This window comes from Bubalus kerabau, chromosome 6 (assembly GCF_029407905.1).
Source record: "Bubalus kerabau isolate K-KA32 ecotype Philippines breed swamp buffalo chromosome 6, PCC_UOA_SB_1v2, whole genome shotgun sequence".
Classification (NCBI taxonomy): Eukaryota; Metazoa; Chordata; class Mammalia; order Artiodactyla; family Bovidae; genus Bubalus; species Bubalus kerabau.
Genome location: NC_073629.1, coordinates 106,152,762 through 106,176,799, shown reverse-complemented (window position 1 = coordinate 106,176,799; position 24,038 = coordinate 106,152,762). Strand labels below are relative to the sequence as shown.

The following is a 24,038-nucleotide window of genomic DNA, read 5'->3' as shown; positions in this document are numbered from 1 at the left end:
GATGCTCTGAATCATCTGTCATGGTTCCTGCCCACAGCCCGGCAGCGCTGCAGGGCTGTCTGTCTGTGCCACGTCTTCCACGAAACCTGCCTGAGCAGAGGGAGACGGAGTGACAAAAAGCCCAACCTGGCATCAGCCCCAGGGTGCCCTGGGGTAAGGAGCGGGCATGTGGAGCTGTGGCACTGCCTCCAACAGTGCCTGGGAGGAATCATGTTCCTTCCCTTCCCACCGTGCCCTCCTCAAGGGATGGACGCTCCCCCTTCCAGGGAAGGCCAGCAGTCACACGTGCTCCCTCCTCCACTGGGACGGGCTTCCTCCAGAGCAGCCTCTCAGGCAGGCCCCTGCATCCAGGAGGCCCAGACAGACCTGTAAGTCCAGCCGCTCACCACCACACATATATGGAGCCTCACTAGACTTCATTCTCATGGGAGAAAATCCAGGTGGAGTAACTGGATTAACTTGATTTGGTACAAAGGGTTAACAATAATCCCCCAAGGTCCACTTGGGTGGGGAATGACTTCCCATTAGTGAGGCGGAACCAATGGAGTGGCCCACCTCTAGGACAGGTCAGGCCACCCCTCTGGCTAGTATGTGCCCCCTGCTAGCCAACCTTCCCCGGAGGAAGGGGCCAGCAGCCACTCCCCAGCAGCAGCCTCAGCTGGTAGCTCCCCATCTTTTGTCTTCCTGGGTTCCTAGGGGAAGAAGGGTGACACCCTCTCTGATAGTCCTCATTCCCTGGGGGTAACCACACAGTCTGGGTGTCACCGCTCCATGCCACATCAGGAAAGATCTACACGAACCTATGGGTCGCTAATAATCCCACCACTCCAAAGCTGTCGAATATTTGCACACCATTCTGAGGGTGACGGCTCTGTATCACCCACAGGACGTACAAATCCTCTTCTGCAAGCGAGTTTCCTCCCTCTCCCCACCCTAGGATCCAAGACCAGAGAGCCCTTTGCCATAGACACATGAGAAATGCATTACCCAGTCCCAATGTCAGAAGAGAATTTCTGAGAAAGAGAAAACTCAACCCAGCTGTCTCCTCTCTCTCTCTCTCCACAAACACAACAGTTCCCGTCTGGCTCCGGCAGGAGTCAGCCCAGGCTCTCGTTTTGTTAGTTCTTATTGCCCTCACCCACATTTTGTCCGTGGGCAGTTTTCTTGGGAGGGAGGTGGTCAGGCCCTGGCTTCAGCCCCATGTGGATCCTGCCAGAAAAGGAAACCCCTTGGTGGAGAAGGGTCTGTCTCAGAGCCTCTGCCTCCACGTCCCCACCTCAGCATCCATCCCCATGTCCACCTGGCTTTGTGATGAATGGAGTCCAAGCACCTCCCCTTGGCTCCCCCCATGTATGTGGGTGAGAGTCATGCCATGCTCGGGCGTGAGGTATGGGGAAGGGGCAGGGGGGCCCCAGACCTTGACCCCGCCATGTCCATCTCCTGGGCAACCTCTCGCCTTTCACACTAGACCCGAGGAGGCAGAGGGACAGATTTGGGCTCCCGAGCCAGACTTCAGGATTCCCAGCCAGCATCTCACAAGGTCCAGTCCAGGCCCTGGTGCCCACCCCCGGGGGCCCAGCTGTCCAATCAGGTCAGGGTTTGAATGGCTTTGGAAAACTCCAACCAGACAAAGGTGGAAAGACAGCAGAGACAGGTGTGGCGTCAAGAGCAGGCCCGGCTACTCTCCGGAGGGCAGCGGCAGAGCGCAGGAGGCAGGGAGGCCGAGGGGGTGAGTATTGCTTGTACAGAGCTGGTGACTGTCATGGTCTATAGAGTGTAGAACCAGGCTGTGCGGGAGCCCAGAGGCTGGAGCTTCAGTAAGTCTGAGCTCTCAAACACAGACCCTGGTCTGGAAATGAGCAAAAAAAAAAAAAAAAAAAAAAAGCCCCTCATAGGCAGCTTCATGCAGCTAATCCCTGAAGATCGGACAGGATTCTTAGAGCAAGTCAGTCCCAGCCCTCCTCCTTCCTGCCAGCAGCCCCACCCTCCATGGCTCCTCAACAAGCCAGGCCCCTTCAGGATGAGCCCCGAGGGGCACAGGACCACCCTCAGAGCCTGGGAAGGACATGGGTGTTGTCAGGGGCTGCCCACTCTGGTAGACAACATCCCCTCTGAGGCCAACCTCTTGCAGGTTAAGACCATCCAGTCCGCACCTCCTGGGGTCCACTGGGAGAGCTCCTTTGGCATGTCGGAAGCAAGGAGGCTTAAAGGGAGACCGGAGGTGAACAATGCAAAAGGAGGCACCCGCACTTCCCGCCAAGGTAGCTGGCCTGCAGCCCTGGGAACCAACACCCCCTCGATCTCACTTTTAGGAAGGGGGAGGTGTTAGCTGGAGGGAGAAAGCGATCTCCGAGCCCTCAGCTCCCCAGCATCTTCTGCTCCCCGGGGCCCTGGCCAGGGCCCTAGGTGAGCTGCTACATGCTGTGGGTGCATTCGGTGGAAGAGCAGCTGGAGAGCTCGGTGGAAAGGAGGGTGTCAGGCTTCCCAGAGGGGCCTCAGTGTGGCCGGCTGCAGTGGATGCTACATTCCTCAAAAAAGAGCAGCAGTGCTGGGAGAGGCAGCAGTGGAACAAAGGACAAGACGGAAAACTAAGCAGAGACCACCAAGAACAGGCATGGGTGGGAACACGCAGGCTCTGCCCTGAGCCCGGGGCCAGGCGGGAGGACCCAATGGCCGTGTCCCCCACTTCCACCCCTGGATTCAGCGGGGGGAGTCCTGGCCACACAATTTTCCTTTGGGTTTCTTTACAACGAGACACGGAGAGACATGGGTTTCAGCCCATATAGTCACCAAGACAGACTACACCCAGACAAATGAATAGATCTAACATGGTCACACACAGACACACACACACACAAACACACGCACACGCGCTAGAGTCTCCAAAGACAGCTGGGACAGGCTCAGTAGCCAACAGGCATGCAGCAGGGCAAGGGGGCCAGAAAGACATGGAGACTATGTACAGGGGGAGGTGGGAGGCGGCCACGCCCCTTCTCACATCACACCCCGGCCTCTCCCTGAGGTCCTTAGGAGCACGAGGGGCTGGTGGCGCTCTCCAGGGAGGACTGGGACAGGCGCCTGGTGAGGGAGCCGAGCGTAGAGTCTGCCACCGAGGACGTGGGGAAGAGTTTGTACCAGCCGGTGACTGCAGCGCTCAGGTCCAGCTCGTCCAGCATGATCTGGGCCATGCCCATGAAGCACTTGTGGTCCATGCGGCCGTAGTCTCCCCAGACGATCACCTGCCAGTGGGAGGAAGAGAGAGCAGCTGAGCCAGCTCTCCAACTCCAGGGCTGGGCGGTGGGCGGAGGAACCGTGTAGAGACTTTGCCAGGGCACAGACGGGACTGCGAGAGGCAGAACTCAGACTGACTTCAGGCAACAACTTATTAAGCACTTGTGGTGTGCCACGCTTATTAAGCATTTATGGTATGCATTATGGTGTACAGACTTTATATATATTCTCTCCGTTGTTACAACCATCTAGGTAGAGGCGCTATATGGGTTATTTCCACAAAAAGGAAATGTAGCTCAGAGTGAACAACTAACCCAAAGATACACGGCAGTTGGTGGCACAGCTGGGATTAGAACCTGGCCCTGACTTCCAGAGCCTCCTAGCATCCAGGATGACAGGCTTCCAGAGCCGGAAGCAGGCTGAGAGTCCAGGACCTGGGCCACAGCTATCGCTCTGCTGCTGGATCGTGATGATAAACATTACCACCTGGTGGAAGAAGGCGGTGGTCAAGCTCTGCTTCTAGGGGACTTCCCTGGTGGTCCGGTGGTTAAGAATCTGCTTTCTAATGCAGGAAGTGCAGGTTAGCTCCCTGATTGGGGAGTTAAGATACCACATGTCTCTTGGCCAAAAAAACCAAAACATAAGACAGAAGCAATATTGTAACAAATTCAATAAAGACTTTAAAAATGGTCCACATCAAAACAAAAAAATCTTAAAAAAATAAAACCTGCTTCTACCTATCAGCTGTGCAACCTGGGGGCAATCAAGTTATCCCCCCAAACCTTGGTTTCCTTATCAATCAACAGGAGGCAGTAACACCTCATTAGGTTGTAACAAAAAAATGGGTAAAGGGTATTAAAGTGCTGGCACAGGATAAACCATAAATAAATTTTAAATGACAGTCTGTAGTCTTTGAGAGTTGCCCCACCCCCTGGCCTCGTGATGCTCACCTGCAGCACCTTGCCCTGCGGTCCCTCGTCAAAGAGCAGAGCCTGCTGGTACAGGGGGTCACAGGTCTTCTTGGCCACCTTTGTCTTCTTCTTGGCCAAGCAGGCCCCATTCTCGAGTAGGTAAACTTTGATATAGGTGGCTGAGGGACGGAAGAGAGCATGATGGGGAGGGGTCCCGGGGAAACTGCTGTGGCCTGCCCCTTCCCCTAACTTCCACATGATCCTGGAGGGGAGCAGGGTAAGCAGGAGGAGCTGACCAGTGGACAGCAGGTGGACAAGATGGACTCGAATACCAACTCCTCCGTCCTCCCCTCCCATTCCCGCCCCCCACTGGCCTTCCAGGCAATCCATGACTCCATTGTTGAAAATACTGATTAGGTCAGCGGGGAGCCAGGACTTGCTAGACCCAGAGTTCAGCTGTGAATCCCTCCCTGGCAGGACCCCATTTCCAAGATCCCTCATCTCAGCTGCTCTGCCTCACCTGGGAGGGATTTGGAGCCAGGTTTGGGGGTCAGGCCCCGAGCCTCAATCACTTCCACCTCCAGCTGGCCACTCCGGTCCATGATGGAAATGTGCACATCCCCTGCAAGGGAGAAGGAGGACCGTCAAGGCAGAGTCAGACCAAGGGGCAGGCTGGCCCACAGCATGCAGTCTGCAGAGGATGCTCCAGCACTGAAAGGGCACAAGAAGGACAAAAACTGCATGTGCCGGAGCTGCTCTCCAGAGGCCAATTTAAAGCAGTTGAGAAATGTTTTGATAGGGCCCTTGGGGTGGGGTGGGGGTGTGACCCTCCGCAGCCCTGCTTAGGGAATCACACAGGTAAGCTGGGATGGGAGAAGGGAGGGGGCTCTGTTTCACTGAGCGGAATAGCAAGTTTGGGGACAGATTTCTGTATCAGGAAGACAGGGGAGGCTGTGTGCTCAATAGATATCTTCACCATCTACACAGTGGCCATCAGCTACTCCCCTAAATAAACGGCAAGCAGATACATAAAGAATATCAGTTTGGAGAGGTGACAAGATACAAGACTGCCCAGGCCATGAGGCACGCCCCGGAAATAAGGGCTTGTTCCCACCCTTGATAAAGGATGGGAGGAAAGCAGGAGATGTCCCAGGAGTACAGAGTTGTTGTTGTTTAGTCACTCAGCCATGTCCAACTCTTTGCAACCCCATGGACTATAGCACACCAGGCTTCCCTGAGCTTCCCCATCTCCTGGAGCTTGCTCAAACTCGTGTTCATTGAGTCAGTGATACCATCCAACCATCTCATTCTCTGTCATCCCCTTTTCCTGCCTTCAATCTTTCCCAGCATTAGGGTCTCTTCTGATGAGTTGGCTCTTGGCATCAGGGGGCCAAAGTACTGGAGCTTCAGCTTCCAGCTGATGGAAGCAGCATCAGTCCTTCCAACGAATATTGAGGATTGATTTCCTTTAGGATTCCAGCTGATGGAAGCAGCATCAGTCCTTCCAACGAATATTGAGGATTGATTTCCTTTAGGATTCCAGCTGATGGAAGCAGCATCAGTCCTTCCAACGAATATTGAGGATTGATTTCCTTTAGGATTGACTGATTTGATCTCCTTGCAGTCCAAGGGACTCTCAAGAGTCTTTTCCAACACCACAGCTCAAAAGCATCAGTTCTTCAGTGTTCAGCCTTCTTTATGGTCCAACTCTCACATCCATACATGACCACTGGAAAAACTATGGCTTTGAATAGATGGACCTTTGTTTGCAAAGTAATGTCTCTGCTTTTTAATACACAGTCTAGGTTTGTCATAGCTTTTCTTCCAAGGAGCAAGAGTCTTTTAATTTTATGGCTGTAGTTACCATCTGCAGTGATTTTGGAGCCCAAGAAAATAAAGTCTGTCACTGTTTCCATTGTTTCCCTGGGTCATTAAGATCTTTTATGTATAGTTCTGTATATTCTTGCCACCTCTTCTTAATATCTTCTGCTTCTGTTAGGGCATTTCTGTCCATACCATTTCTGTCCTTTATTGTGCCCATCTTTGCTAGTCAGTTGGGACGTCCTTCAGAGGAGTATAGAGGGAATTCTCTGGCAGTTCAGTGGTTAAGACTCTGCTTCCACTGCAGAGGCATGGGTTTGATTCCTGGTCAGGGAATTAAAATCCTGCATGCTGTGTGGCCAAAAAAAGGGGGTTCAGAATCATAAGCCTGATGCAGAAAAATTTAAATGGGCCAGACTTTGGGTTCAGCCACTCATTTTAGAGTCTCTGAACCATTATGCCACTGCGTATTTGCACACTTTGGAAGATGGGGACTTACGACTTTCAGGATACATCCTGCAATTCATCCCTCTCCCTCTAGCTATTCCTGACCTCCCCATGGGGAATGGGGAGGGGGAGGTCTCAGGAATTAATTAATCTTAACTCTCACTGTTCGGAGAAGGCAATGGCACCTCACTCCAGTACTCTTGCCTGGAAAATCCCATGGACGGAGGAGCCTGGTGGGCTGCAGTCCATGGGGTCGCTAAGAGTCGGACACGACTGAGCGACGTCACTTTCACTTTTCACTTTCATGCATTGGAGAAAGAAATGGCAACCCACTCCAGTGTTCTTGCCTGGAGAATCCCAGGGACGGGGAAGCCTGTGGGCTGCCGTCTATGGGGTCGCACTGAGTCGGACACGACTGAAGCGACTTAGCAGCAGCAGCAGCTCTCAAGGTAACATCCCCAACAAGGAGAGCCAATGCAAACCTGTCCTTCCCAACTTAGGACACCAGGGGGCGCCATACACGAGTGTTCCAGGCTGCGATGGCGCATAAGCCTTGTGCAAGTGGCTGGTTTTTCTCACCGCCACCCAGCCCTTGGCTGGGCCTAGAGCTGGAAAAATCAGACTCTCCAGGCCCTTAAAAGCCTGAAAGCAAGGATTGGGAATTAGCCAAATCCCACCCAAGAGCCAGATGGGAACTGCCACTTACCCTCTGAGAGTCCCTATGGACCCCTCTTCCAGTAGACAAAGGCTCCTGTGTGAGCCGTTTCCAGGAAGACAGGGCAGTGCAGTGGGAGGAGTCCTGGCCTGGAATGGAATGTCAGCTCCACTGCATGGTCACAGCAGGGCACTGTCTGCACTCAACTTTCTCATTTGCTGTGAGGTCGAAGGTTAGACACTGTCTATGCGAGGGCTGAGTGCAGACGTCTGGGTCAGACACTGCTCAGGTCAGACTGATGGGGAGGGAGGGGTGGAGGCAAGCGGGCATCTCTAGGGAAGCTAGCCCGGGAGCTGCTGCTTGAAGCCAACACAGCCAGAATCTGAGGGAGAGAGAGGGGGAAGGAGCCAGAACTGCAGCTAAGAGGACCAAGAATAGACCGTAGGGAGTACTTGCTGGCTACTGCGAGGAGGGATGAGAAAATTACCAAAAGGCTTCTAGGTGCCAGGCACTGTTAGAAGTAGCAAGTCAAATAAGACACAGTTCCTAAGGCGTAAATGAACTATTTCATGCAAGGCATCAAACAGGGACTCAAAAAATTAGTCTTCAGATTGCAGAACTAAGGCAGACATTATTATTCCCATCTTACAGATGAGCAAACTGAGGCTCACAGAAGGGATGTGACTTGCCCAAGGTCCCACAAAGAATCAGTGACAGAGCAGACTCCATGGACGTCGATGCCATGATAATCTTTGTTCACCATCTTATGCCTGGCACTAGCACTGCCGGGCGCATGGTGGGCGGTGAGATAGTGGGTGAGAGTGGTGATGTGAGGGCGGGAATGTGCCAGAAAAGCTGCTGCAGTGTGGCCAGCAGAGAAAGGCTGGAACCCCTCTCCTCTCTGCCGTGGGAGGGACTGAGGCTCGCTATGCTGACGCCTCCTCGCTGGCATAAGAGCCGGAGTGAGGGCTCCTTTCTGCGGCTTGTACTGCATCATGTGGGGCCCCCGCTGAGCTCACCTGGTCTGCTGCTTGGCTGCCACTGCCCTACTCACCCTGCCCTTAAGAAGACTCACCCAGGACTTCCCTGATGGTCCGATGGTTAAGAATCTGCCTGCCAATGCAGGGGACATGGGTTCAATCCCTCCTGCGGGAAGACTCCACTTCTCTCAGGGCAACTAAGCCGAGGCGCCACAACAATGGAAGCCTGAGAGCCTTAGAGCCCGTGCTCCATAACAAGAGAAGCCACCGCAATGAGAAGTCCGAGCACCCCAACTAGAGAGCTGCCCTCACTGGCTGCAACCAGAGAAAGCTCATGTGCAGCAATGAAGACCCAGAGCAGCCAAGATTACAATAAGTAATAAATAAAAGAAGATGACTCACCCATCGGCGGTGTTGCCAGTGTCTGTCGCCCCACAATCTGGGCTGGTCCCAGCCCATCCAGGAAATCACTGAACTGGCTTTCGGCCCCAAGCCGGGTGGTGGGGAAGATGAACCTGAAGAAGGGGGCAGAGGGGTATGTGAGGGCATCTGGGTGGCGGGATGCAGGAGCGCTGCCCCTGGGGCACTGGGTACTCCCCCTATGCCCCAATCTCCCCTGGACATACTGAAAGTATGCCACTGTGACTGGGGACAGACAGAACTGTTCATTTCTGCACATTACAGAAAAAGACTTTGATGTCACTTGAGCAAAGAGACTAACCATCATGATATTAAATCTTCAAACGCTAGGATTTCTAAGGTGACCCTGAAAAGGCAGGACTTGCTAGATACTTTGTGTCCTCACCAGGGGTGTTAATGGCAAGAACCAGAGACAAAGGTCAGATATTTCCATGCCTGGAGCAAGTTCCAAAAACAGGTTGAGTTGACTATGACTTTGAAATCTAAGTCAGGAATGTCAGGTGGTGCCCTAAACAGCAACTGAGACCGAAATAACACAATTACAGGGTTGAGATTAATGACAAGTGTTGGGGGAGGGGGGGTGGTCCATGGCTGTGGGTGGAAATAGTAACGAGAAAAACTGACAGTGATTGAGAGTTGGCCAGATGCCAACAGTGTACTACATGCTCCAGATGGGTATCATTTCATCTGCACAACCACTGTGGGTGGCAGGAGCCATAATCCAGTTTTACAGATGAGAAAACGGACGCTCCAAGAGGTAAGAGACTTGTCTTGCCTACAAAACAGAGCCGACACTCAACGCACCCAGGGCGATGGTGAGGATTAGGGCAGAGGGAGCAGGAGAAGTTCCAGACAGACAGGAAACGATCGGCGGCAGTTATTGCCGCTGCTGGTGTGACCGTCATAGGAAATGTGCTACTTTTGCCTGTCCTCAAGCCTAGATGTTCTGGGTGTGGCCAGCCGAGAAAGGACAGGTGTGGGAGGGCTGGCCCAGAACTGCCCAGGGGCTATAATGGATCACAGGATATTCCCAGATCTCCTGGGACAGCCCAGGCTCCTGCCTCGAGAGAGAAAAGGCTGGCCCAGGAGCAACCCCTATTGGACCCTTTGGCCTGAGTCCCCTTTGGCCAGAGACAGGCAGGAAGGGGAGACAGGCTGAATACACTTATCAGAAGGGCCTGTGTCTCTCCCTTGCCAGGCTCAGCCACCGCTCTCTAGGAAGGGGCTTTTGGGCCCATCCATTTTTATTGGCCAGAGTTAGCAGTAGTCTAACATCATGTTTTTTGGATAGTGGGATCTGAAAAATTTAAATGAATAGCTGACAGTCTTGATTCACGTACTTGCCTCAAAAACTCCACAGATCTGTAAAACACAGGCTGGTTATAAAAGTCATCATCTCAATAGAACCAAAAGTTACTTTGCAGGTTTGCTAAGTTATTTCAACTTCTTAGGTCTCAGACATATCAATGGCCCAGAGGGAGTTTACTGAACATGCCTTGTGAATACATATATATGATGAAATATTTCTCATCACAACAAGAACACTAGAGCATTTTAACTCAGTATTCCCAAGGCTAGACACCCATCCCACACAGTATCAAAAGCGGGCATGATGGACCTCCCTGGTGGCGCAGTGGCTAGGAACCCGCCTGCCAATGCAGGGGATGCAGGTTTGATCCCTGGTCCCAGAAGATTCCATATGCTGCAGAGCAACTAAGCCCATGCACCACAAGTACTGAGCCCTGCATGCTCTAGGGTCTGAGAGTCACGACTAACGAGCCTCTGTGCTGCAATTACTGAACCCCATGTGCCTACAGCCTGTGTTCAGAGAAGCAACTGCAGTGAGAAGCCCTTGCACCGCAACCACAGAAAGCCCACAGGCAGCAACAAAGCCCCAGTGCAGCCAAAAATAAATAATAAAGTGAATAAGTAAATATAGTGTGCACATGTTAAAAAAAAAGTAGGCATGATCCCGATGTTCATAAGCAGCACTATTCACAATAGCCAAGATGTGGAAACAATCAAAATGTCCATCAACAAATGAATGGATAAAGAAGGTGGGTGTACTATATATCCATAAATATATATACTTATCTATCTATATATATATATAAAATGTATCCCCATATAATGGGATACTACTCAGCCATAAAAAAGAATGAAACAATGCTATTTGTAGCAACATGGATGGACCTGGAGATTATCATACTAAGTGAATTAAGTGAGACAGAGAAAGACAGATACCATATATGGTGAGATCTAAAAAATAGTACAAATGAACTTATTTACAAAACAGAAACAGACATAGAAAACAAACATAATAGTTACCAGAGGGGAGGGATGGAAATATAACTCTTGAGGTCACAGAATTTCAGGAGCTTAGTATCGACAGTGCTGAGATTGTGAACAAAGATTTTAGGGTCGAATGTCCTTAATTCAAAACCTGACTCCACTACCACTTCATAGCTGTGACCTTGGGAAGGTGCCATACCCTCTTCCCGTGCCTCAGTTTCTCCGCTTGTAAAATGGAGACACTGGTAGCACCAACATCCCTGAGGGCTGCTGTATTGACTGAGGCACTGTTTTGACTGGCTGGTTGCAGAATAAGAGGCCCTGATCCGAAGAACCAGCAATGCCCTGCGTACGGTAGATAAATCCAAGCAGCTACTCGCATTCACAGAAGCAGGCATAGTAGTGAGACGTGCTCATAGAATCTCAAATAACGGGGCCATAGAATTCTGAAATTATTGAGCCTTAATGAAGCTGATTCAGAAAAGCTTAATCATATATCCATCATTTCATCGATTTGAAGAGATCCAGGGAATATCTAACCCAGAGACTTTCAAATTTTTGACTGCAACCCATATGCATATGTAAGAAATATATTTAACATATATATTTATGTTATATATATATGTGTATGTGAGATTATATATATTTCACAGTAAGTCCACCTGTGAGAATGCCATTCATCTGAGCTGTACCAGCTGTTTTGCATTTAAAAGATTTTAGGAGCCCATTTTCCTTTCTAGCTCTTTCCTCTGGAGTGGAAGGGCATGTAAGCCCTGGGAGGTGGGAGGCATGAAACATACCAAAGGGATGGGCTGCTCTTGGGCCACTGGAGTATTCTGATGGGGAAAAGCGGCCAGGAGAAATAGGGAGACTGGGGCCCAGGCAGCCGGTGTCCAGGGGAAGGGGACAGAGGGAGGCAGGAGTACAGAGGGACTCAGATATCTGGCCTGCAAACCCAACCATATTTTCCAACCCTGCGCCAGTGACCAGAGGACCCAGGTAGAGGGTGGGGACACGGTGGGGGTGGGCTGAACGCACGTGCCATCGGAGCTATTGCTGTTGGTGCTCCCGTCTGTGGACTCCCGGCTGCCCTGGCGAGGGACCCGACTCCGCATCTCCACGGCAACGCCCGTCTCTGTGCTCCGCCGGATGTTGCTGCGCAGTTTCTTGGTGGCCCCTTCTGTGACCCCCCCGAAGCACAGAGAGGGAAGAAGGTCAGATCGCTGATGAGGTTTCGCTGAGATCACTGCTGAAGTCAACCTCTTGGGAGGGGACAGAATAGGCAGGGCTCTGACTGGAGGCAGGGGCAATCTGAGATGACCTCTAGAGCCAGCCCACAGCCTGACCCCTGATCCTGCTCAGCGCAGTGACACAAAGTAGATGAGAAGGATGGCTGAAGGCAGAATGGAGATGTTGGGGCTATGGTTGGGGAGTCAGCAGAGTTCAGCCCTTGTCCCTCAGCCTCATCCTCACCAGGATCCCCTGACCCACACCTTCCCACTCAATCTCAGCCCTTCTGGAAAGTTTCTTCTGGAAAGTTTGCCTTCTCCAGAATTCTCAGATTTATTTTTCATTTCCCAAGTACTCTCATGAGCCCTATCACTCCCAGAGATCACAAACCACCTCTGTGAAACCTTCACAGGTCCTATAAAAAAAAATCCACACAAACTCTGGCCACTCACAAACTAACACCCATTGTCAATGTGGCTCTGAATGTGGAGGGGGTTGTGTGTGGAGAGGCCACTAGAGAAAGAAGTCAGAGAGAGACTGCTAGGTTGACCTGAACTGATTTTGGCTTTGAGGAAGAGGTCTACAGAAGAACCTCAGAAGCTGTGTGTTGAGAGCTTACCCCCAGTGTCTCCGTACCTCCCGTGGGGGGCGGGGGTGGGCTTGACATCTCTAACCCCCCTCTTTTGTCCTGCAAGGAACATGGGACACTTTGCTTCTCTGAGCAGTGTACCATCCTGCCTGGTTTCCATGGCAACCTCCTCAGCATTGCAGTGTGGTCCCTCTAGACACTCTCTCCTCCTGGGCGCAGGGCTGGGGCAGTGTGGGGGCAGAAGACAGTGTGTGGGTTTGCAGGGACTTCCCCTCCTGGAGCTTGTATGCCTGAGGAGCTTGATGGGGAAGGAAGTGGTGGCACTCAGAGAGGGACTATACCCAAGGAACCTTTTGCTGTCACTGGTTAGAGGCCCAGACAAATTAAGAGTGGAGTTGCTTACAGTGATGGGGAGAGGCCAGGCTGAGGCAGGGAAGGTGGAGCTGGTCACCCTGGCGATTCCCACTCACACCCAGCCATGGGTTGGGAGAGGGTGTTCAAGACCTCAACCTGGGAGAAACAGGGACTTTACCCTCCTGCTTGGCCTTACTTATTTTTCAGGAAGTCCCACTGGGAAAGGAAAGGCTGAGAGGGGCAGCAGCACTGGCGAGTGGGGTGGGGGACTGGCAGTGGGGTGCTGGTAAGGAGGCATGTCTTCTCTGAAACCGCACTAGCTTCTGGGATATTGGAATAGCCTCTATCCAGGAATCAGTAAGACCATCAGTGTCTGTGTCTCTTACACACACACACATTCACACAGAGTCATATTAGCTCATGCATTTCTTTTACTCAGGCACACACACTGCCAACAATCACATATATTGATACAGTGATCTCACATCCAAGGTCATGTGTTATGTTCATACATCAGTCACATAGTCACAAATGGTCCTACCAAGTCTTTGTCATATGTACACACGACATGGTTTGCCACACGCATGTGACCTTCACACCACAGCTCTAGCAGTTGGACCCATCTGCTCGATCATATATATGGATGCAAATCCACAAATGGTGTGTGTCCCACCACACACGGGACTGGGCAATAATTATAGGTGGGGGAGACTTGCCCTGTCCCTTGCTCCTAACTGCCACAGCCCCTCTAATCCAATTAGAAGACAGAAGGGTCTGTGGGGGCCGCACTTTATCCTCCTTCACCTCAAATCCCCCCAACATATACCCTGAGCTGATGTCAGAGCCTTACTACTCATGACCCCAAACCCCCCCATTTCTAGAGCTTGGGAAAGCTTTGACCCATTTGAAGGAAGTTTACTTTCTTTGAGCTGCCCGACCTGTGAGCCCCTGCTTAGGGGAGTCACAGAATCCTGAAATGCCCCTGTCACTTCACAGATGAGGACCCTAAAGTCCAGACCCTACGTCTCTGGGTGGGAAGGAAGGTCTTGCAACCTCAGTGAAAATTCCTCTACTGGTTTCACACCAGTCCAGTATCTGAACCCTGTTGATCTCTAGGAAGTAACTTTACGTAGCCTCTCTCCCTAGAGAATTGGACCAAGTTGCTTGCAACAATTTTGTGGTCCTTGGGGACCAACAGACTCCAGGAGCCATCCCATCTATCCCACCACAGACATGGAAGAGGAAGTCAGCCTCCAGCAGCACTCCCCAGGGGATCTCCTGGAACGGTCCTGAGCCCTTGCCCCACCCTGGTCCAGAGTCCAGAGCCCAGAGCGAGGCAGCAGCTGTCCTTGGTACTGAAAAGAGAAGTTCCGTTTGATCAAAGGCAAGAACAGCCAAAGATGGCCCTGTGTGGACCCAGCTGAAGGCCAGGCCAGAACCCACCGGTGTCCTGGGAACCCAAAACTCTGACCCCACTTTCCTCTCTGCTCCCACAACCTAAAGAATGTTAGATCTAGAAGGAAGCTGGGAGACAGACTTTTAACCACCATTTTACAGAAGAAACAGAGGCCCAGAGGGAAAGTGAATTTCTCAAGGTCCCTCAAGTGAGAGCCAGGACTAGTCCTCTAAAGTTTCAGGGTGAGTTTTTGGAAGGCCTTTCTAGGACAACATGAGGAAAACAAAATGGAAGGAACAGGCAAAAAGCAGGAGAACTAGAGGGGAGGCTGGTGCAATCATCCAGGCTTTGAAATGAAGAGGAGGGAATGGGAAAGGCTCAAGTCAATGAGAGGTATGAAGATCCTGTGATGGGCAGACCCAGAACCCAGAAGACTGGGTTCCAGAGAGGGGTCTGTCCCCACTTTACACAGCCCTGCCCTTCAGGGAACTGGGCCATCCCAGAAGGGGCAGCAGGGTCATGCTGCTAGGATTTTACCCCAGAACAGAGCTTCCAGGGCCAGTGCCCACAGTGATCAGCCCCATACCTCCCTCTGAGGCCAGACTGTCCCATCCAGGAGGATGGGCTCTAAACTGGGACACTGGCAACCCCAAGGCCTGGGAGAAAAAAACAGGGACAAGGAATTGTAGATGGGAGGGGAGTGTGCTACAAGCAAGGGGTGGCTAAAGAAGTCACTTCTTTATTGGCCCTACTGTGTGACCATCAGTAATAATAACCAACAATTTACCAAGTATCTACTATGTGTCAGGCAAGAGGTGGGGGTACCTCTACACATCCTATCTCATTCAGTCCCCTGGACAACTCAGCAAGGCATGTATTATTGTCCTCAAGCTATAAATGAGGAAGCAGGCTCACAGAGGTGAAGCAGCTTGCCTAAGCTGCCCAGGTAGTAAATGACAGGGTTCTCTCTGAAGGTCAATTTAAAGTTCTTATCTTTTCCAGGCTCAGATGCCTCATCAATGAAATGAGTACACCAGACCAGAGGGTCTCCAGGGCCCCTTTCTGCTCTGACATTTGGCAACTGGATGATTCACAGAGGCCTTCAGTTAAAAGGGCAGTGGGCAATTCCCCTGCCCCCCTCCCCAGGCCTCCATCCATGCCCTTGCATGCTGCAGAGACAAGTGATCCAGAAACCCCATTGTTGATTGTTCCTCTACAAGGCTGGAGGTCATCCTGGTGTCTGCTATCCCTGCCTGCTGACTGTGGAGTCTGGGTAGGTGGACAGTCCCAGGCACATCACTGACATGTCTTTCAGTGACTCAGGCATTTGCCCTGGCCTTGGAACGCTGTCTCTCCAAAGCATCTGGGCATGAAGAGACCTTTGGGTCTAAAGCTGAATCAGCCAATTCAGCCAGGGATCAGCAGGGCTTGGTTTCCTAAAGCCAGCCTCCTGGGGCCCAATATCTCCTCCACTGTCCTAATCTAGTCTCCCAACCTTAATCTCACCCCCTTGGTCCTGTTCTAGCCCAACTCCTAGATTCTTAGATCCCCATCTCCCCGACTCCCTTAGTGTCAGGCACATTCACAGGGGCCATGCCCACCCAGGGATGCTGATAATAATCTCAAGCCCCCTCCATGTCTGGCATTTCTTTGAGCCAGAAACCACATCGCAGCTAGATTGCTGGAAAAGACCATCCCACATGCTCCTGCGGAGGGCTTTGTAAAAATCTATTTTAAGGCCTGGAAAAATCCCCCCCACCCCCAGCCCCAACTGGGAGTCTCGAGGAGCATTCATTCTCCCCAGATCCTCTGGTGCCCCCACCCCCTCACCACCCCCATCCAGCTGCCTATTTGATGGTTTCTTAGGGAAGTTGTTACTCTGAGCAAAATAAGCAGGAAGAGATTTTAAAACAAAACCAGCTGGTGTCTGGGTTGTTGCCACCAAGGGAGGAGGTCCTGATGGGGAGGGAGGGCTGGCTCCTCTGTGACGTGAGCTCCAGGGCTGACAGTGTGTGACGAGGTGGGTCACCCACCAGTCTGGGGCATAAGTGGGATTCTATAACCAGCTGTTTGGGAAAGTATAATGTATTTATCAGGAGGTAGCTATTAAGGTAGTGTGTGAATGTGGCTCCGTGAGGTATGTGTGCACACACGTGTGATGCGTTTCTGTGACCACGGGCCACTGAGGGTGCATGTATGTTACTGTGCTTCCACGATCGGGGTCTGTGCATCTGTATACAGAGGCCTGTATATGATTTGCATAACTGGTTTTACTGTGACCGTGCTTAGTGTCAACGAATGTCTTGTGTTCTCCTGGCAGTGGGGGTAGCTTTTATGAGCAATCGAGCATGCTAGTCATGTGACTATGCAGGGCACGTGTCTTTGTATGTGTGTGTCTCTCTTGTGGATTGTAACATATGTGCGCGGCTGCTTGTACTTAAGAAACTCAGACATCCCAGGTGAGACTGCACCTCCTGGATGTGTCCATGAAGTGGCAGTGTCAGAGCACGGTGTTAGGAACACGATGGCTATATAATGACTAATTGCTGATTAGTGGGTGAGTCTGGGTGGAGAGGCGGCAGAGTATAAAAGTTGGGAGCGTGAGCTCAGAAGCCTGATGCTGGGGTTTGAATGCAGGCTCCAGCACCTGCTAGCTGTGCAGATGAGGGCATCTTACTTCCCTTCTCTGTGCTTCAGTACCTGGCTCGGAGAGTTACATAAGGAGTCACGAGTCAGGACGTAGACTGGACCCAGAACACCACCTGGTATATGGTAGTGCGACCTTAAGTGTTTGTGGGGGTGGGAGTGTACAGCCATGAGGACAGTCCCCAGGCGCCCTGTGACCGCAAAGCGAGGTGCCCCTCCCCCAGCGTGGGGTGCCCACGGCCTCACCAGCCTGGGGGAGCTGGAGCGTGCCCTTGCTCCACTGGGTCAGGCCCACGATGGCCACCATCTTGGCCCCGAGGCTGCTGCGTCGCTTCTTGGCCGTGCTGGTCCCGGTGCCGTCCCCAGCCTGCTGGGACCCACAGATTTCCCCACTGATGCTGGAGCTCCGCACCACATTCCTGGAGGCCGCAGCCGAGGCCGGACCTGACTCCCCGTTAAACATGGTCCACGGGGCGGCAGGACCTCAGGCAACCCTGTCGGGGAGGGAGAGGGAGAAAGGGGTCATGCATCAGACCCCAGGCCACTCGACCTCGGCCCCAGCCCTTCCTAGCTGTGTGACCTTGGGCAAGGCACTCAGCCTCTCTGAGGTCGCGAGGGTTAAATGAACAAGTCCATGTAAAGGGTGTGCACAGAATCTGGCTCCATCAATGGGATTGTTCCTGTCAGCGTGTGGCTGCCCTGACCAGCGACCTGGTTTGGCAGGGAAGGTGGAGGCTGTGCAGTCACGTGACCCACTCTTGAATTCCAAGGGCCTCTACATACTAGCTGTGTGACCTCGTGACCAGACATCTCGGGGTTTCAGTGAACACCTCAGCAAAATGAGAAACGGAAGCACTTACCTCATAGGATTGTTGGAAGGATTAAATTAGCACAGATGAAAGTGCCTGGAACCGTGTCAGGCCAAGCATAAATATTCAGCAGGCGTGACTGTTGTTTTCACAGCCAGTAATGAGAGCAGAGAGAACAAATGTGGCTCTAGCCAGGCAGACTGCCGAAGGGGTCCTCCTGCTTGAAGGGAGTGGGACAGAAAAGCGTAAAGAAGCAGGAAAAATCACCCTCAATTGCATGACTGGGAGGCAGCCACGACAGGCATTTTAACCTATTTCCTCCCAGTCTCTTTTCTCCACATTTAAAAAAATAACAACTCATCCAAGTCCAACTTTCTCATCTCTCTCCCTTTCCCTTTGTCTCCTGTCTTTTAAACAGCACTGCAATAAGGATCTTTGTACACTGATTTTTATCTGCTTATTTCCTTAGGATCAACTCGGGGAAACGAAGTGACTGGGCTATCGAGTGTGAATGCCGCTGGTAGCGTCTCCCTTCCTGCTTCCTGGCAGCATACTGGTTTTATCCACCCCATCCTTTGTTTCAGAGGCAGATCTTGATCTGTTTAAAACAATCAGTGAGCGACATTCACCTTGGTTACCCTTACTGGTCCAAGGGTGGACATATGACTAAGTTGGTTGAATCTGACTTAAGGGGAAGATTTGGATTCCAGGCTCACACGAGAGGTAGGTGCTTCTTCTGTGTGTCTCTCTTTTCCCTTCCTCAAGGCCTCTCCCTGAGAGACAACCCAGCCTAGAATGAAGCCAGTGCTGCTGAGGGTGGCACGGCACAGAGACACCACCCAGGAACCCTGCTTCTCCGGCTTTCCAGTTATGTGAGACAATGTGCTTTCCATTGCTTAAGCCAGCTCGAATCGGGTTCTCTGTTACAACAAGAAGCATCCTACCTAACACTCTCAGCATAAACCTATTTCTGATTCTCGGAATACATTGCCAAATTCCTTTCCAAAGTCGACAAATTTACTCTCTAATGCTGCATTCAACACATATTCAAAGGGAATGTAGCCAACAATTCATAGTAACTGGGTTTCCCTGATGGCTCAGTGGTAAAGAATCCACCTGCCAAGCAGGGGAGGCAGGTTCGATCCCTGTGTTGGGAAAAACCCCCTGGAGAAGGAAATGGCAACCCACTGCAGTATTCTTATCTGGAGAATTCCATGGGCAGACGAGCCTGGTGGGCTACAGTCCATGGGGTTGCGAAAGACTCAGACACAACTTAGCAACTAAACAACAACCACCATGACATCTTGATGTTTTTCTTTGGGCTTCCCTGGTGGCTCAGATGGTAAAGCGTCTACCTGCTATGCAAGAGACCTGGGTTAGATCCCTGGGTTGGGAAGATCCCCTGGAGAAGGAAATGGCAACCCACTCCAGTACTCTTGCCTCGAAAATTCCATGGACAGAGGAGCCTGGTAGGCTACAGTCCATGGGGTCGCAAGGGGTCGGACACGACTGAACGACTTGACTCATAGTAACTATATATTGGAGTGGGTTGCCATTCCCTTCTCCAGGGGATCTTCCCACCCCAGGGATTGAACCTGGGTCTCCTGCATTTCACACAGATTCTTTGCAGTCTTAACTACCAGGGAAGCCCAAATGGAGTATTACTTTTCAAAATTGTCAATTATTTTATTGTATACCTATAACATATAATACTGTACATCGACTATACTTAAATTTTAAAAACTATCCCTCCCCCCAAAAAAAGTCAGTTATCCCTAAACTGACCTATAGTTTCAGTGCGATCCCAATCAATATTCTAACAGGGCTTCTTGTAGAAATTGGCAAGATAATGTCCTAAAATAACCAAAGTAATTTAAAATCTTTATCTATTCATTTTTTCACATGGAACCATAAAGGGCTACAGCATTATCTTAGATCCAGGGACAGAACATAGTGATTTGGTGGTTCTATACATTACAAAATGGTCATCACAAGTGACCCCAAGTTTGAACTATTACTCATATTCATGCTAAGGGTCATCATTTTATTTAATAATATACTTTAGAAAAATATCTTTTCTCGGAGAATAAAATTAAGAAAAAAGCAAGCCCCTAAAACTCCTGGGCCTACACTGAGTGCCAACGATGCAGCAGTGAGCTGGGCCAAATGCATCCTGCCCTGCCAGAGCCTCCGGCTCAGGGGAGAAGACAGACAGTGAGCAACTAGCTATGCAGCTCTGTGTTTAGCGGCAGTTCTGATGAGAGCTAGGAGAGAGCACAGGGGCACAGGAACTACGCTGGGAGCAGGACTGCAGGTGCCCAGGGTTCTGTTTAGCGCGGACGTGGGATCTCCTGCTGTCAACCTCGAAGTCCGAGGCCTGGGCAGAGTTCAGAAGGGACGGCTGCAGGTGGGCTCTGCACCTGGCCCTTCCCAGTTCGGTCCTGGCCACGAGCACTTTCCCCCGGGTGGCGTCCTGCTTCCAGGGCCCCGTCATCCCGAGGGAATCTGATTTTTCAAAAGGACACAGAAAGGGGAGGGGAAACGGGGGTGGGAAGGGAAGGCATCACTCCAGGCGGATAGCAAAACAGGCCCAGACAGCTGAGCATGGCTGCCTGCGCTCCTGGTCAGCATGGCTCCTGCCAGCCTGGCGAATGAGGGCTGACAGCAGGGATGAGTCAAAGCCGCGTCTTGCCTTCTTTGTGGCTGTCTGGCCTGTACTCGCTGGCCCTGTGAAGTCTGCAGAGTCTCGGATTGTATTTCTCCATCCATCTCCCATTAAACTTGCAGCTAATGGAAAGTCCCCCCGGACTTGGGTCTATGATGACCTCTTTAGTTTCCAATCCTAGTGCCAGTCTGTGTGTTTGTTTGGTATCTGCGTGGTCTTCTGGTGGACGGTGGGAAGGGGCTTATCTGATACTTTGAATTGGCTACAGCATAAACCTAATTTACTCCTTAGGGTATTTCTGTTACATGCACAGTTATCTCCATGTCACAGATAAGAAAAATGAGTCTCAGAGAACTGAAGGCCTCGCCCATCCAACTCAGCTAAGAAGCAGCCAGGCCTGGACTCCTGTTCTGGGTCTCTTGTTCTCACAAAGAGACAGATACGCTCAGCAGCCTGTGCCCTTTCTCCCCAGAGCTCACCCAAAGAGAGGAGCCCAGCCCTCCTGCACAGGTTTGTCCTGGATCTCCAGGCTGAGAAAACCGCAGGCAAAGTATCTGTGATCCGAAAACCTGCTCTGGCCCAGGTTCCCAGGTTGGCAATGAGCATCTGAGGGGCAGCAGAGACACCACTCAGAACACGGCTGGAGAAGCAAGTGCTTCCTGGGTGCTACAGGGGAAGAGAAGGAAAGAGAGTAAGGGACAAAATTCTTGACCCTGCCAACCCAGGGGCTCGTGTTTCCTCATGAATAATGAATGGAACCGACAAGCAGATGGTTTGACATCCAGGACTCTGCACCATCCACAGCTGCGTTCTCATCTTTAACTGCCCGGGAGAGCTGTTGAATGTTTAGGAGGGCCCAGGGTCTCAGGGCCTGACCTCTGGTCCCAAGTCCAGAGCAGGGCAGCTGGGGAGAGTTCAGAATCAGGAGGCTGGATGATAATGTATATACAGATTCTTTGCGTGACCTTCTCTGGGCCTGGGTTCCTCATCTGTGTGTAAACCAAAAGGGTCAGATAAAGTCTGACTCTTGAGTCCTTTCCACATGCAAGGCAGCAGCAGGCTCAGAATCAGAGCTCCAGTTGCTTCTTGGGCAGCCAGTCTAGTTCAAGATGGACAAGATGGAGAGCCAGTTGCAGCCAACCACCTGGCCTCTATGAGGGAGGCAGTGCTGCTCACAGCAGCCCCCAAGTCATCAGGGCACAGGGGTGGGAACAGGGCAGCAGGTGGAGATGGGAGCAGAGTGGAGAGGGGCTGACACACAGCATTTCACATATTGGTGGTCCTAAGAGACGGCTAACGGAATGTCTGCAAAGGTCACTGCAACAATGCCCTGCCTCCGAGCAGGACTGTCCCTTTTCCAACCCAGGTCATGGCTCCTGATGGAAGGAAACCGTCCCATGATCTTGCCAGGTCATGGAAGAATCACTCTTAAGTTCCCCCTGCTGAAGCCTCTGTGGTGACAGCTTGGACATTCCCTTCAGGGGTCCCTTCCCACTGTCCCCTGTACTTGCCAAGCTCCATGCCAGCAGATACCTTCCAAGCTCCCCAAGGAAGGAGTGTTTTCTTTCCAGCCTTCGATGTTTGACCTCTGCCCTGGGGTCTCAGTACCCTAAAGGCTCCCCACACCCTCCCCTGAATCCTGACAAAAGCAGGACTCAAGTTTCTGCCTGGCCACCCTGGGCCCCTTGCTCCTTTGGACCATGTGTCTAACCAAGTAATAAACCTTCTCTGAGCATCAGTGAAAGTGAAAGAAGAAAGTGTTAGTCTCTCAGTCATGTCCGACTCTTTGCAACCCCATGGACTGTAGCCCACCAGGCTCCCCGTCCATGGAATTCTCTAGGCAAGAATACTGGAGTGGGTAGACATTTCCTTTTCCAGGGGATCTTCCTGACCCAGGGATCAAACCCGCATCTCCCACATTGCAGGCAGATTCTTTACCATTTGAGCCACCAGGGAAGCCCGTGAGTGTCAGTAAGGCTACCCAAAAGCCCAAGATGAAACTACCTACTCACTCTTTCAACAGAAAATACCAAGGAATCTGTCCCAGAGTGGTGGACTGTTAGCCTGGAAGGAATGGCAAGTTACTAAGGCTCTTACCACCCCTCCCTAGACATCACTAATCCATCTCTCCTTTTCACTGGGGCCATAGTTAACTTCAGAATTCTTAACACAGTGCTGCATCACCAACTGATGAGAACCAGCTCATGAGGTCAAACTGATTTGCCTCCCTATTCCAACCCACGCCTTTCATTTTGCAGAAGAGGAAATAAAGGCTCAGAATGGGAAGGAGACACACACCCAGGGTCACAGAGAAAGCTGTCAACAAAACCAGAGCTCTAACCCAAGACTCCTAACTCCCAGGTCCTGTACCACCCGTCAGGTGTTTCCTCCTCCCCTCTCACCTTAGAGAAAACCCCAACTCACCGAACTGATGAATCCGAGTGTGGTGTTCCCATCACAGGGGGGCGTGCCCCTCCCAACAGCACACCCCTAGGGCATTTACGCAAGTCTTCTGTTAACTTCTGAGACACCAGTTTTCAAGAAAGGAGGTGATGACAGTCAAAGGAGCTTCCAGGAGGAGGTGATGTGATGAGAGTCTAGAAGAAAAAAGGAGAGCTTAGAGGAAGGGCTGGAGAGGACACCGGTCCTCCAGGGCTTCCAGTAGCCTGTGGGGTAAGAAAGATAGACTTTGGAGATAGTTGTGTGCTCTTGAGCCAATCATTCAAACTCTTTGATGCTATTTCCTCCTTTAAAACTGTCCAAACTCCTGGGTCCCCTAAGCTGCCTTTTAGGGACCTCAGTGCTAAATTGCTGGTGCTAATGCCAAGGGACTCCTCCAGGTCCAAGTGCTAACGAGTTCTAGATCCTATTCTCCCTGTCCTTCCCCTGACCGATGGGGTCTGTGTCCCTCCCCAGACGCTCTGACACAACCAGCATTCAGGAGCGTGTGTACTGGGGAGAGGGTGCTGGAGGGCGGGGGCCCGACTCCCAGCTCCAGCTCCAGCCCGCAGTGTACGACCCTGAGCAGGTCATTCAGCTTCTCTGAACCTCCATCTCCTCTTCTATAAAATGAAGTTTACTGGCCACCTGGACCCAGCTCAGGTCTCTGGGCTGGACTGGAGACCAGATGAGTTAATGAGCAAGAAAGTACAGTGATTTTCTTTTTTAAAGCAAAGTTCTTATATATGTATTTATCTATTTATTGGCTGTGCTGGGTCTCAGTCACTGCACAGGCTTTTCTCTAGTTGGAGCAAGCAGGGGCTACTCTCTCATGGCGGTGCCTTCTCTTGTAGAGCACAGGCTCTAGGGTGCTCGGGCTTTAGTTGTGGTTCCCAGGTTCTGGAGCACAGGCTCAGTAGCTGTGGTGCAGGGGCTCAGTGGGTCGGCGGCATGTGAGATCTTCCCAGACCAGGGATGGAACCCATGTCTCCTGTGTTGGCAGGTGGGTACTACTGAGCTACCAGGGAAGTCTCAGCACAGCGATTAAATGCACAGGCTTTGCCTGGTGGTCCAGTGGTTAAGACTCTGTGCTTCCACTGTGGGGGGAAGTGGATTCAATCCCTGGTCAGAGAGCTAAGATTTCCACATGCTG

The 24,038-nt window shown here is 51.6% G+C and overlaps 1 protein-coding gene across 2 annotated transcripts in view; it reads right to left on the bottom strand.

The window, feature by feature from the left end:
* Positions 1-377: 377 nt before the first annotated feature.
* RIMS3 (regulating synaptic membrane exocytosis 3) overlaps positions 378-24,038 on the bottom strand; it is a 39,201-nt gene continuing 15,540 nt past the window's right edge. The window contains exons 2-9 of one of the 2 annotated variants that reach the window (XM_055586239.1): positions 22,871-23,043; positions 17,833-18,001; positions 17,219-17,466; positions 11,796-11,937; positions 8,448-8,560; positions 4,663-4,764; positions 4,182-4,321; positions 378-3,239 (exon numbers count right to left, since the gene is read on the bottom strand). In XM_055586239.1, the coding sequence (XP_055442214.1) occupies positions 3,027-3,239; positions 4,182-4,321; positions 4,663-4,764; positions 8,448-8,560; positions 11,796-11,937; positions 17,219-17,435 (927 nt within the window). In that variant the 5' untranslated portion in view covers positions 17,436-17,466; positions 17,833-18,001; positions 22,871-23,043 and the 3' untranslated portion in view covers positions 378-3,026. The remainder of the gene's footprint in view (positions 3,240-4,181; positions 4,322-4,662; positions 4,765-8,447; positions 8,561-11,795; positions 11,938-17,218; positions 17,467-17,832; positions 18,002-22,870; positions 23,044-24,038) is intronic. The other variant, XM_055586238.1, reaches the window with a different exon arrangement.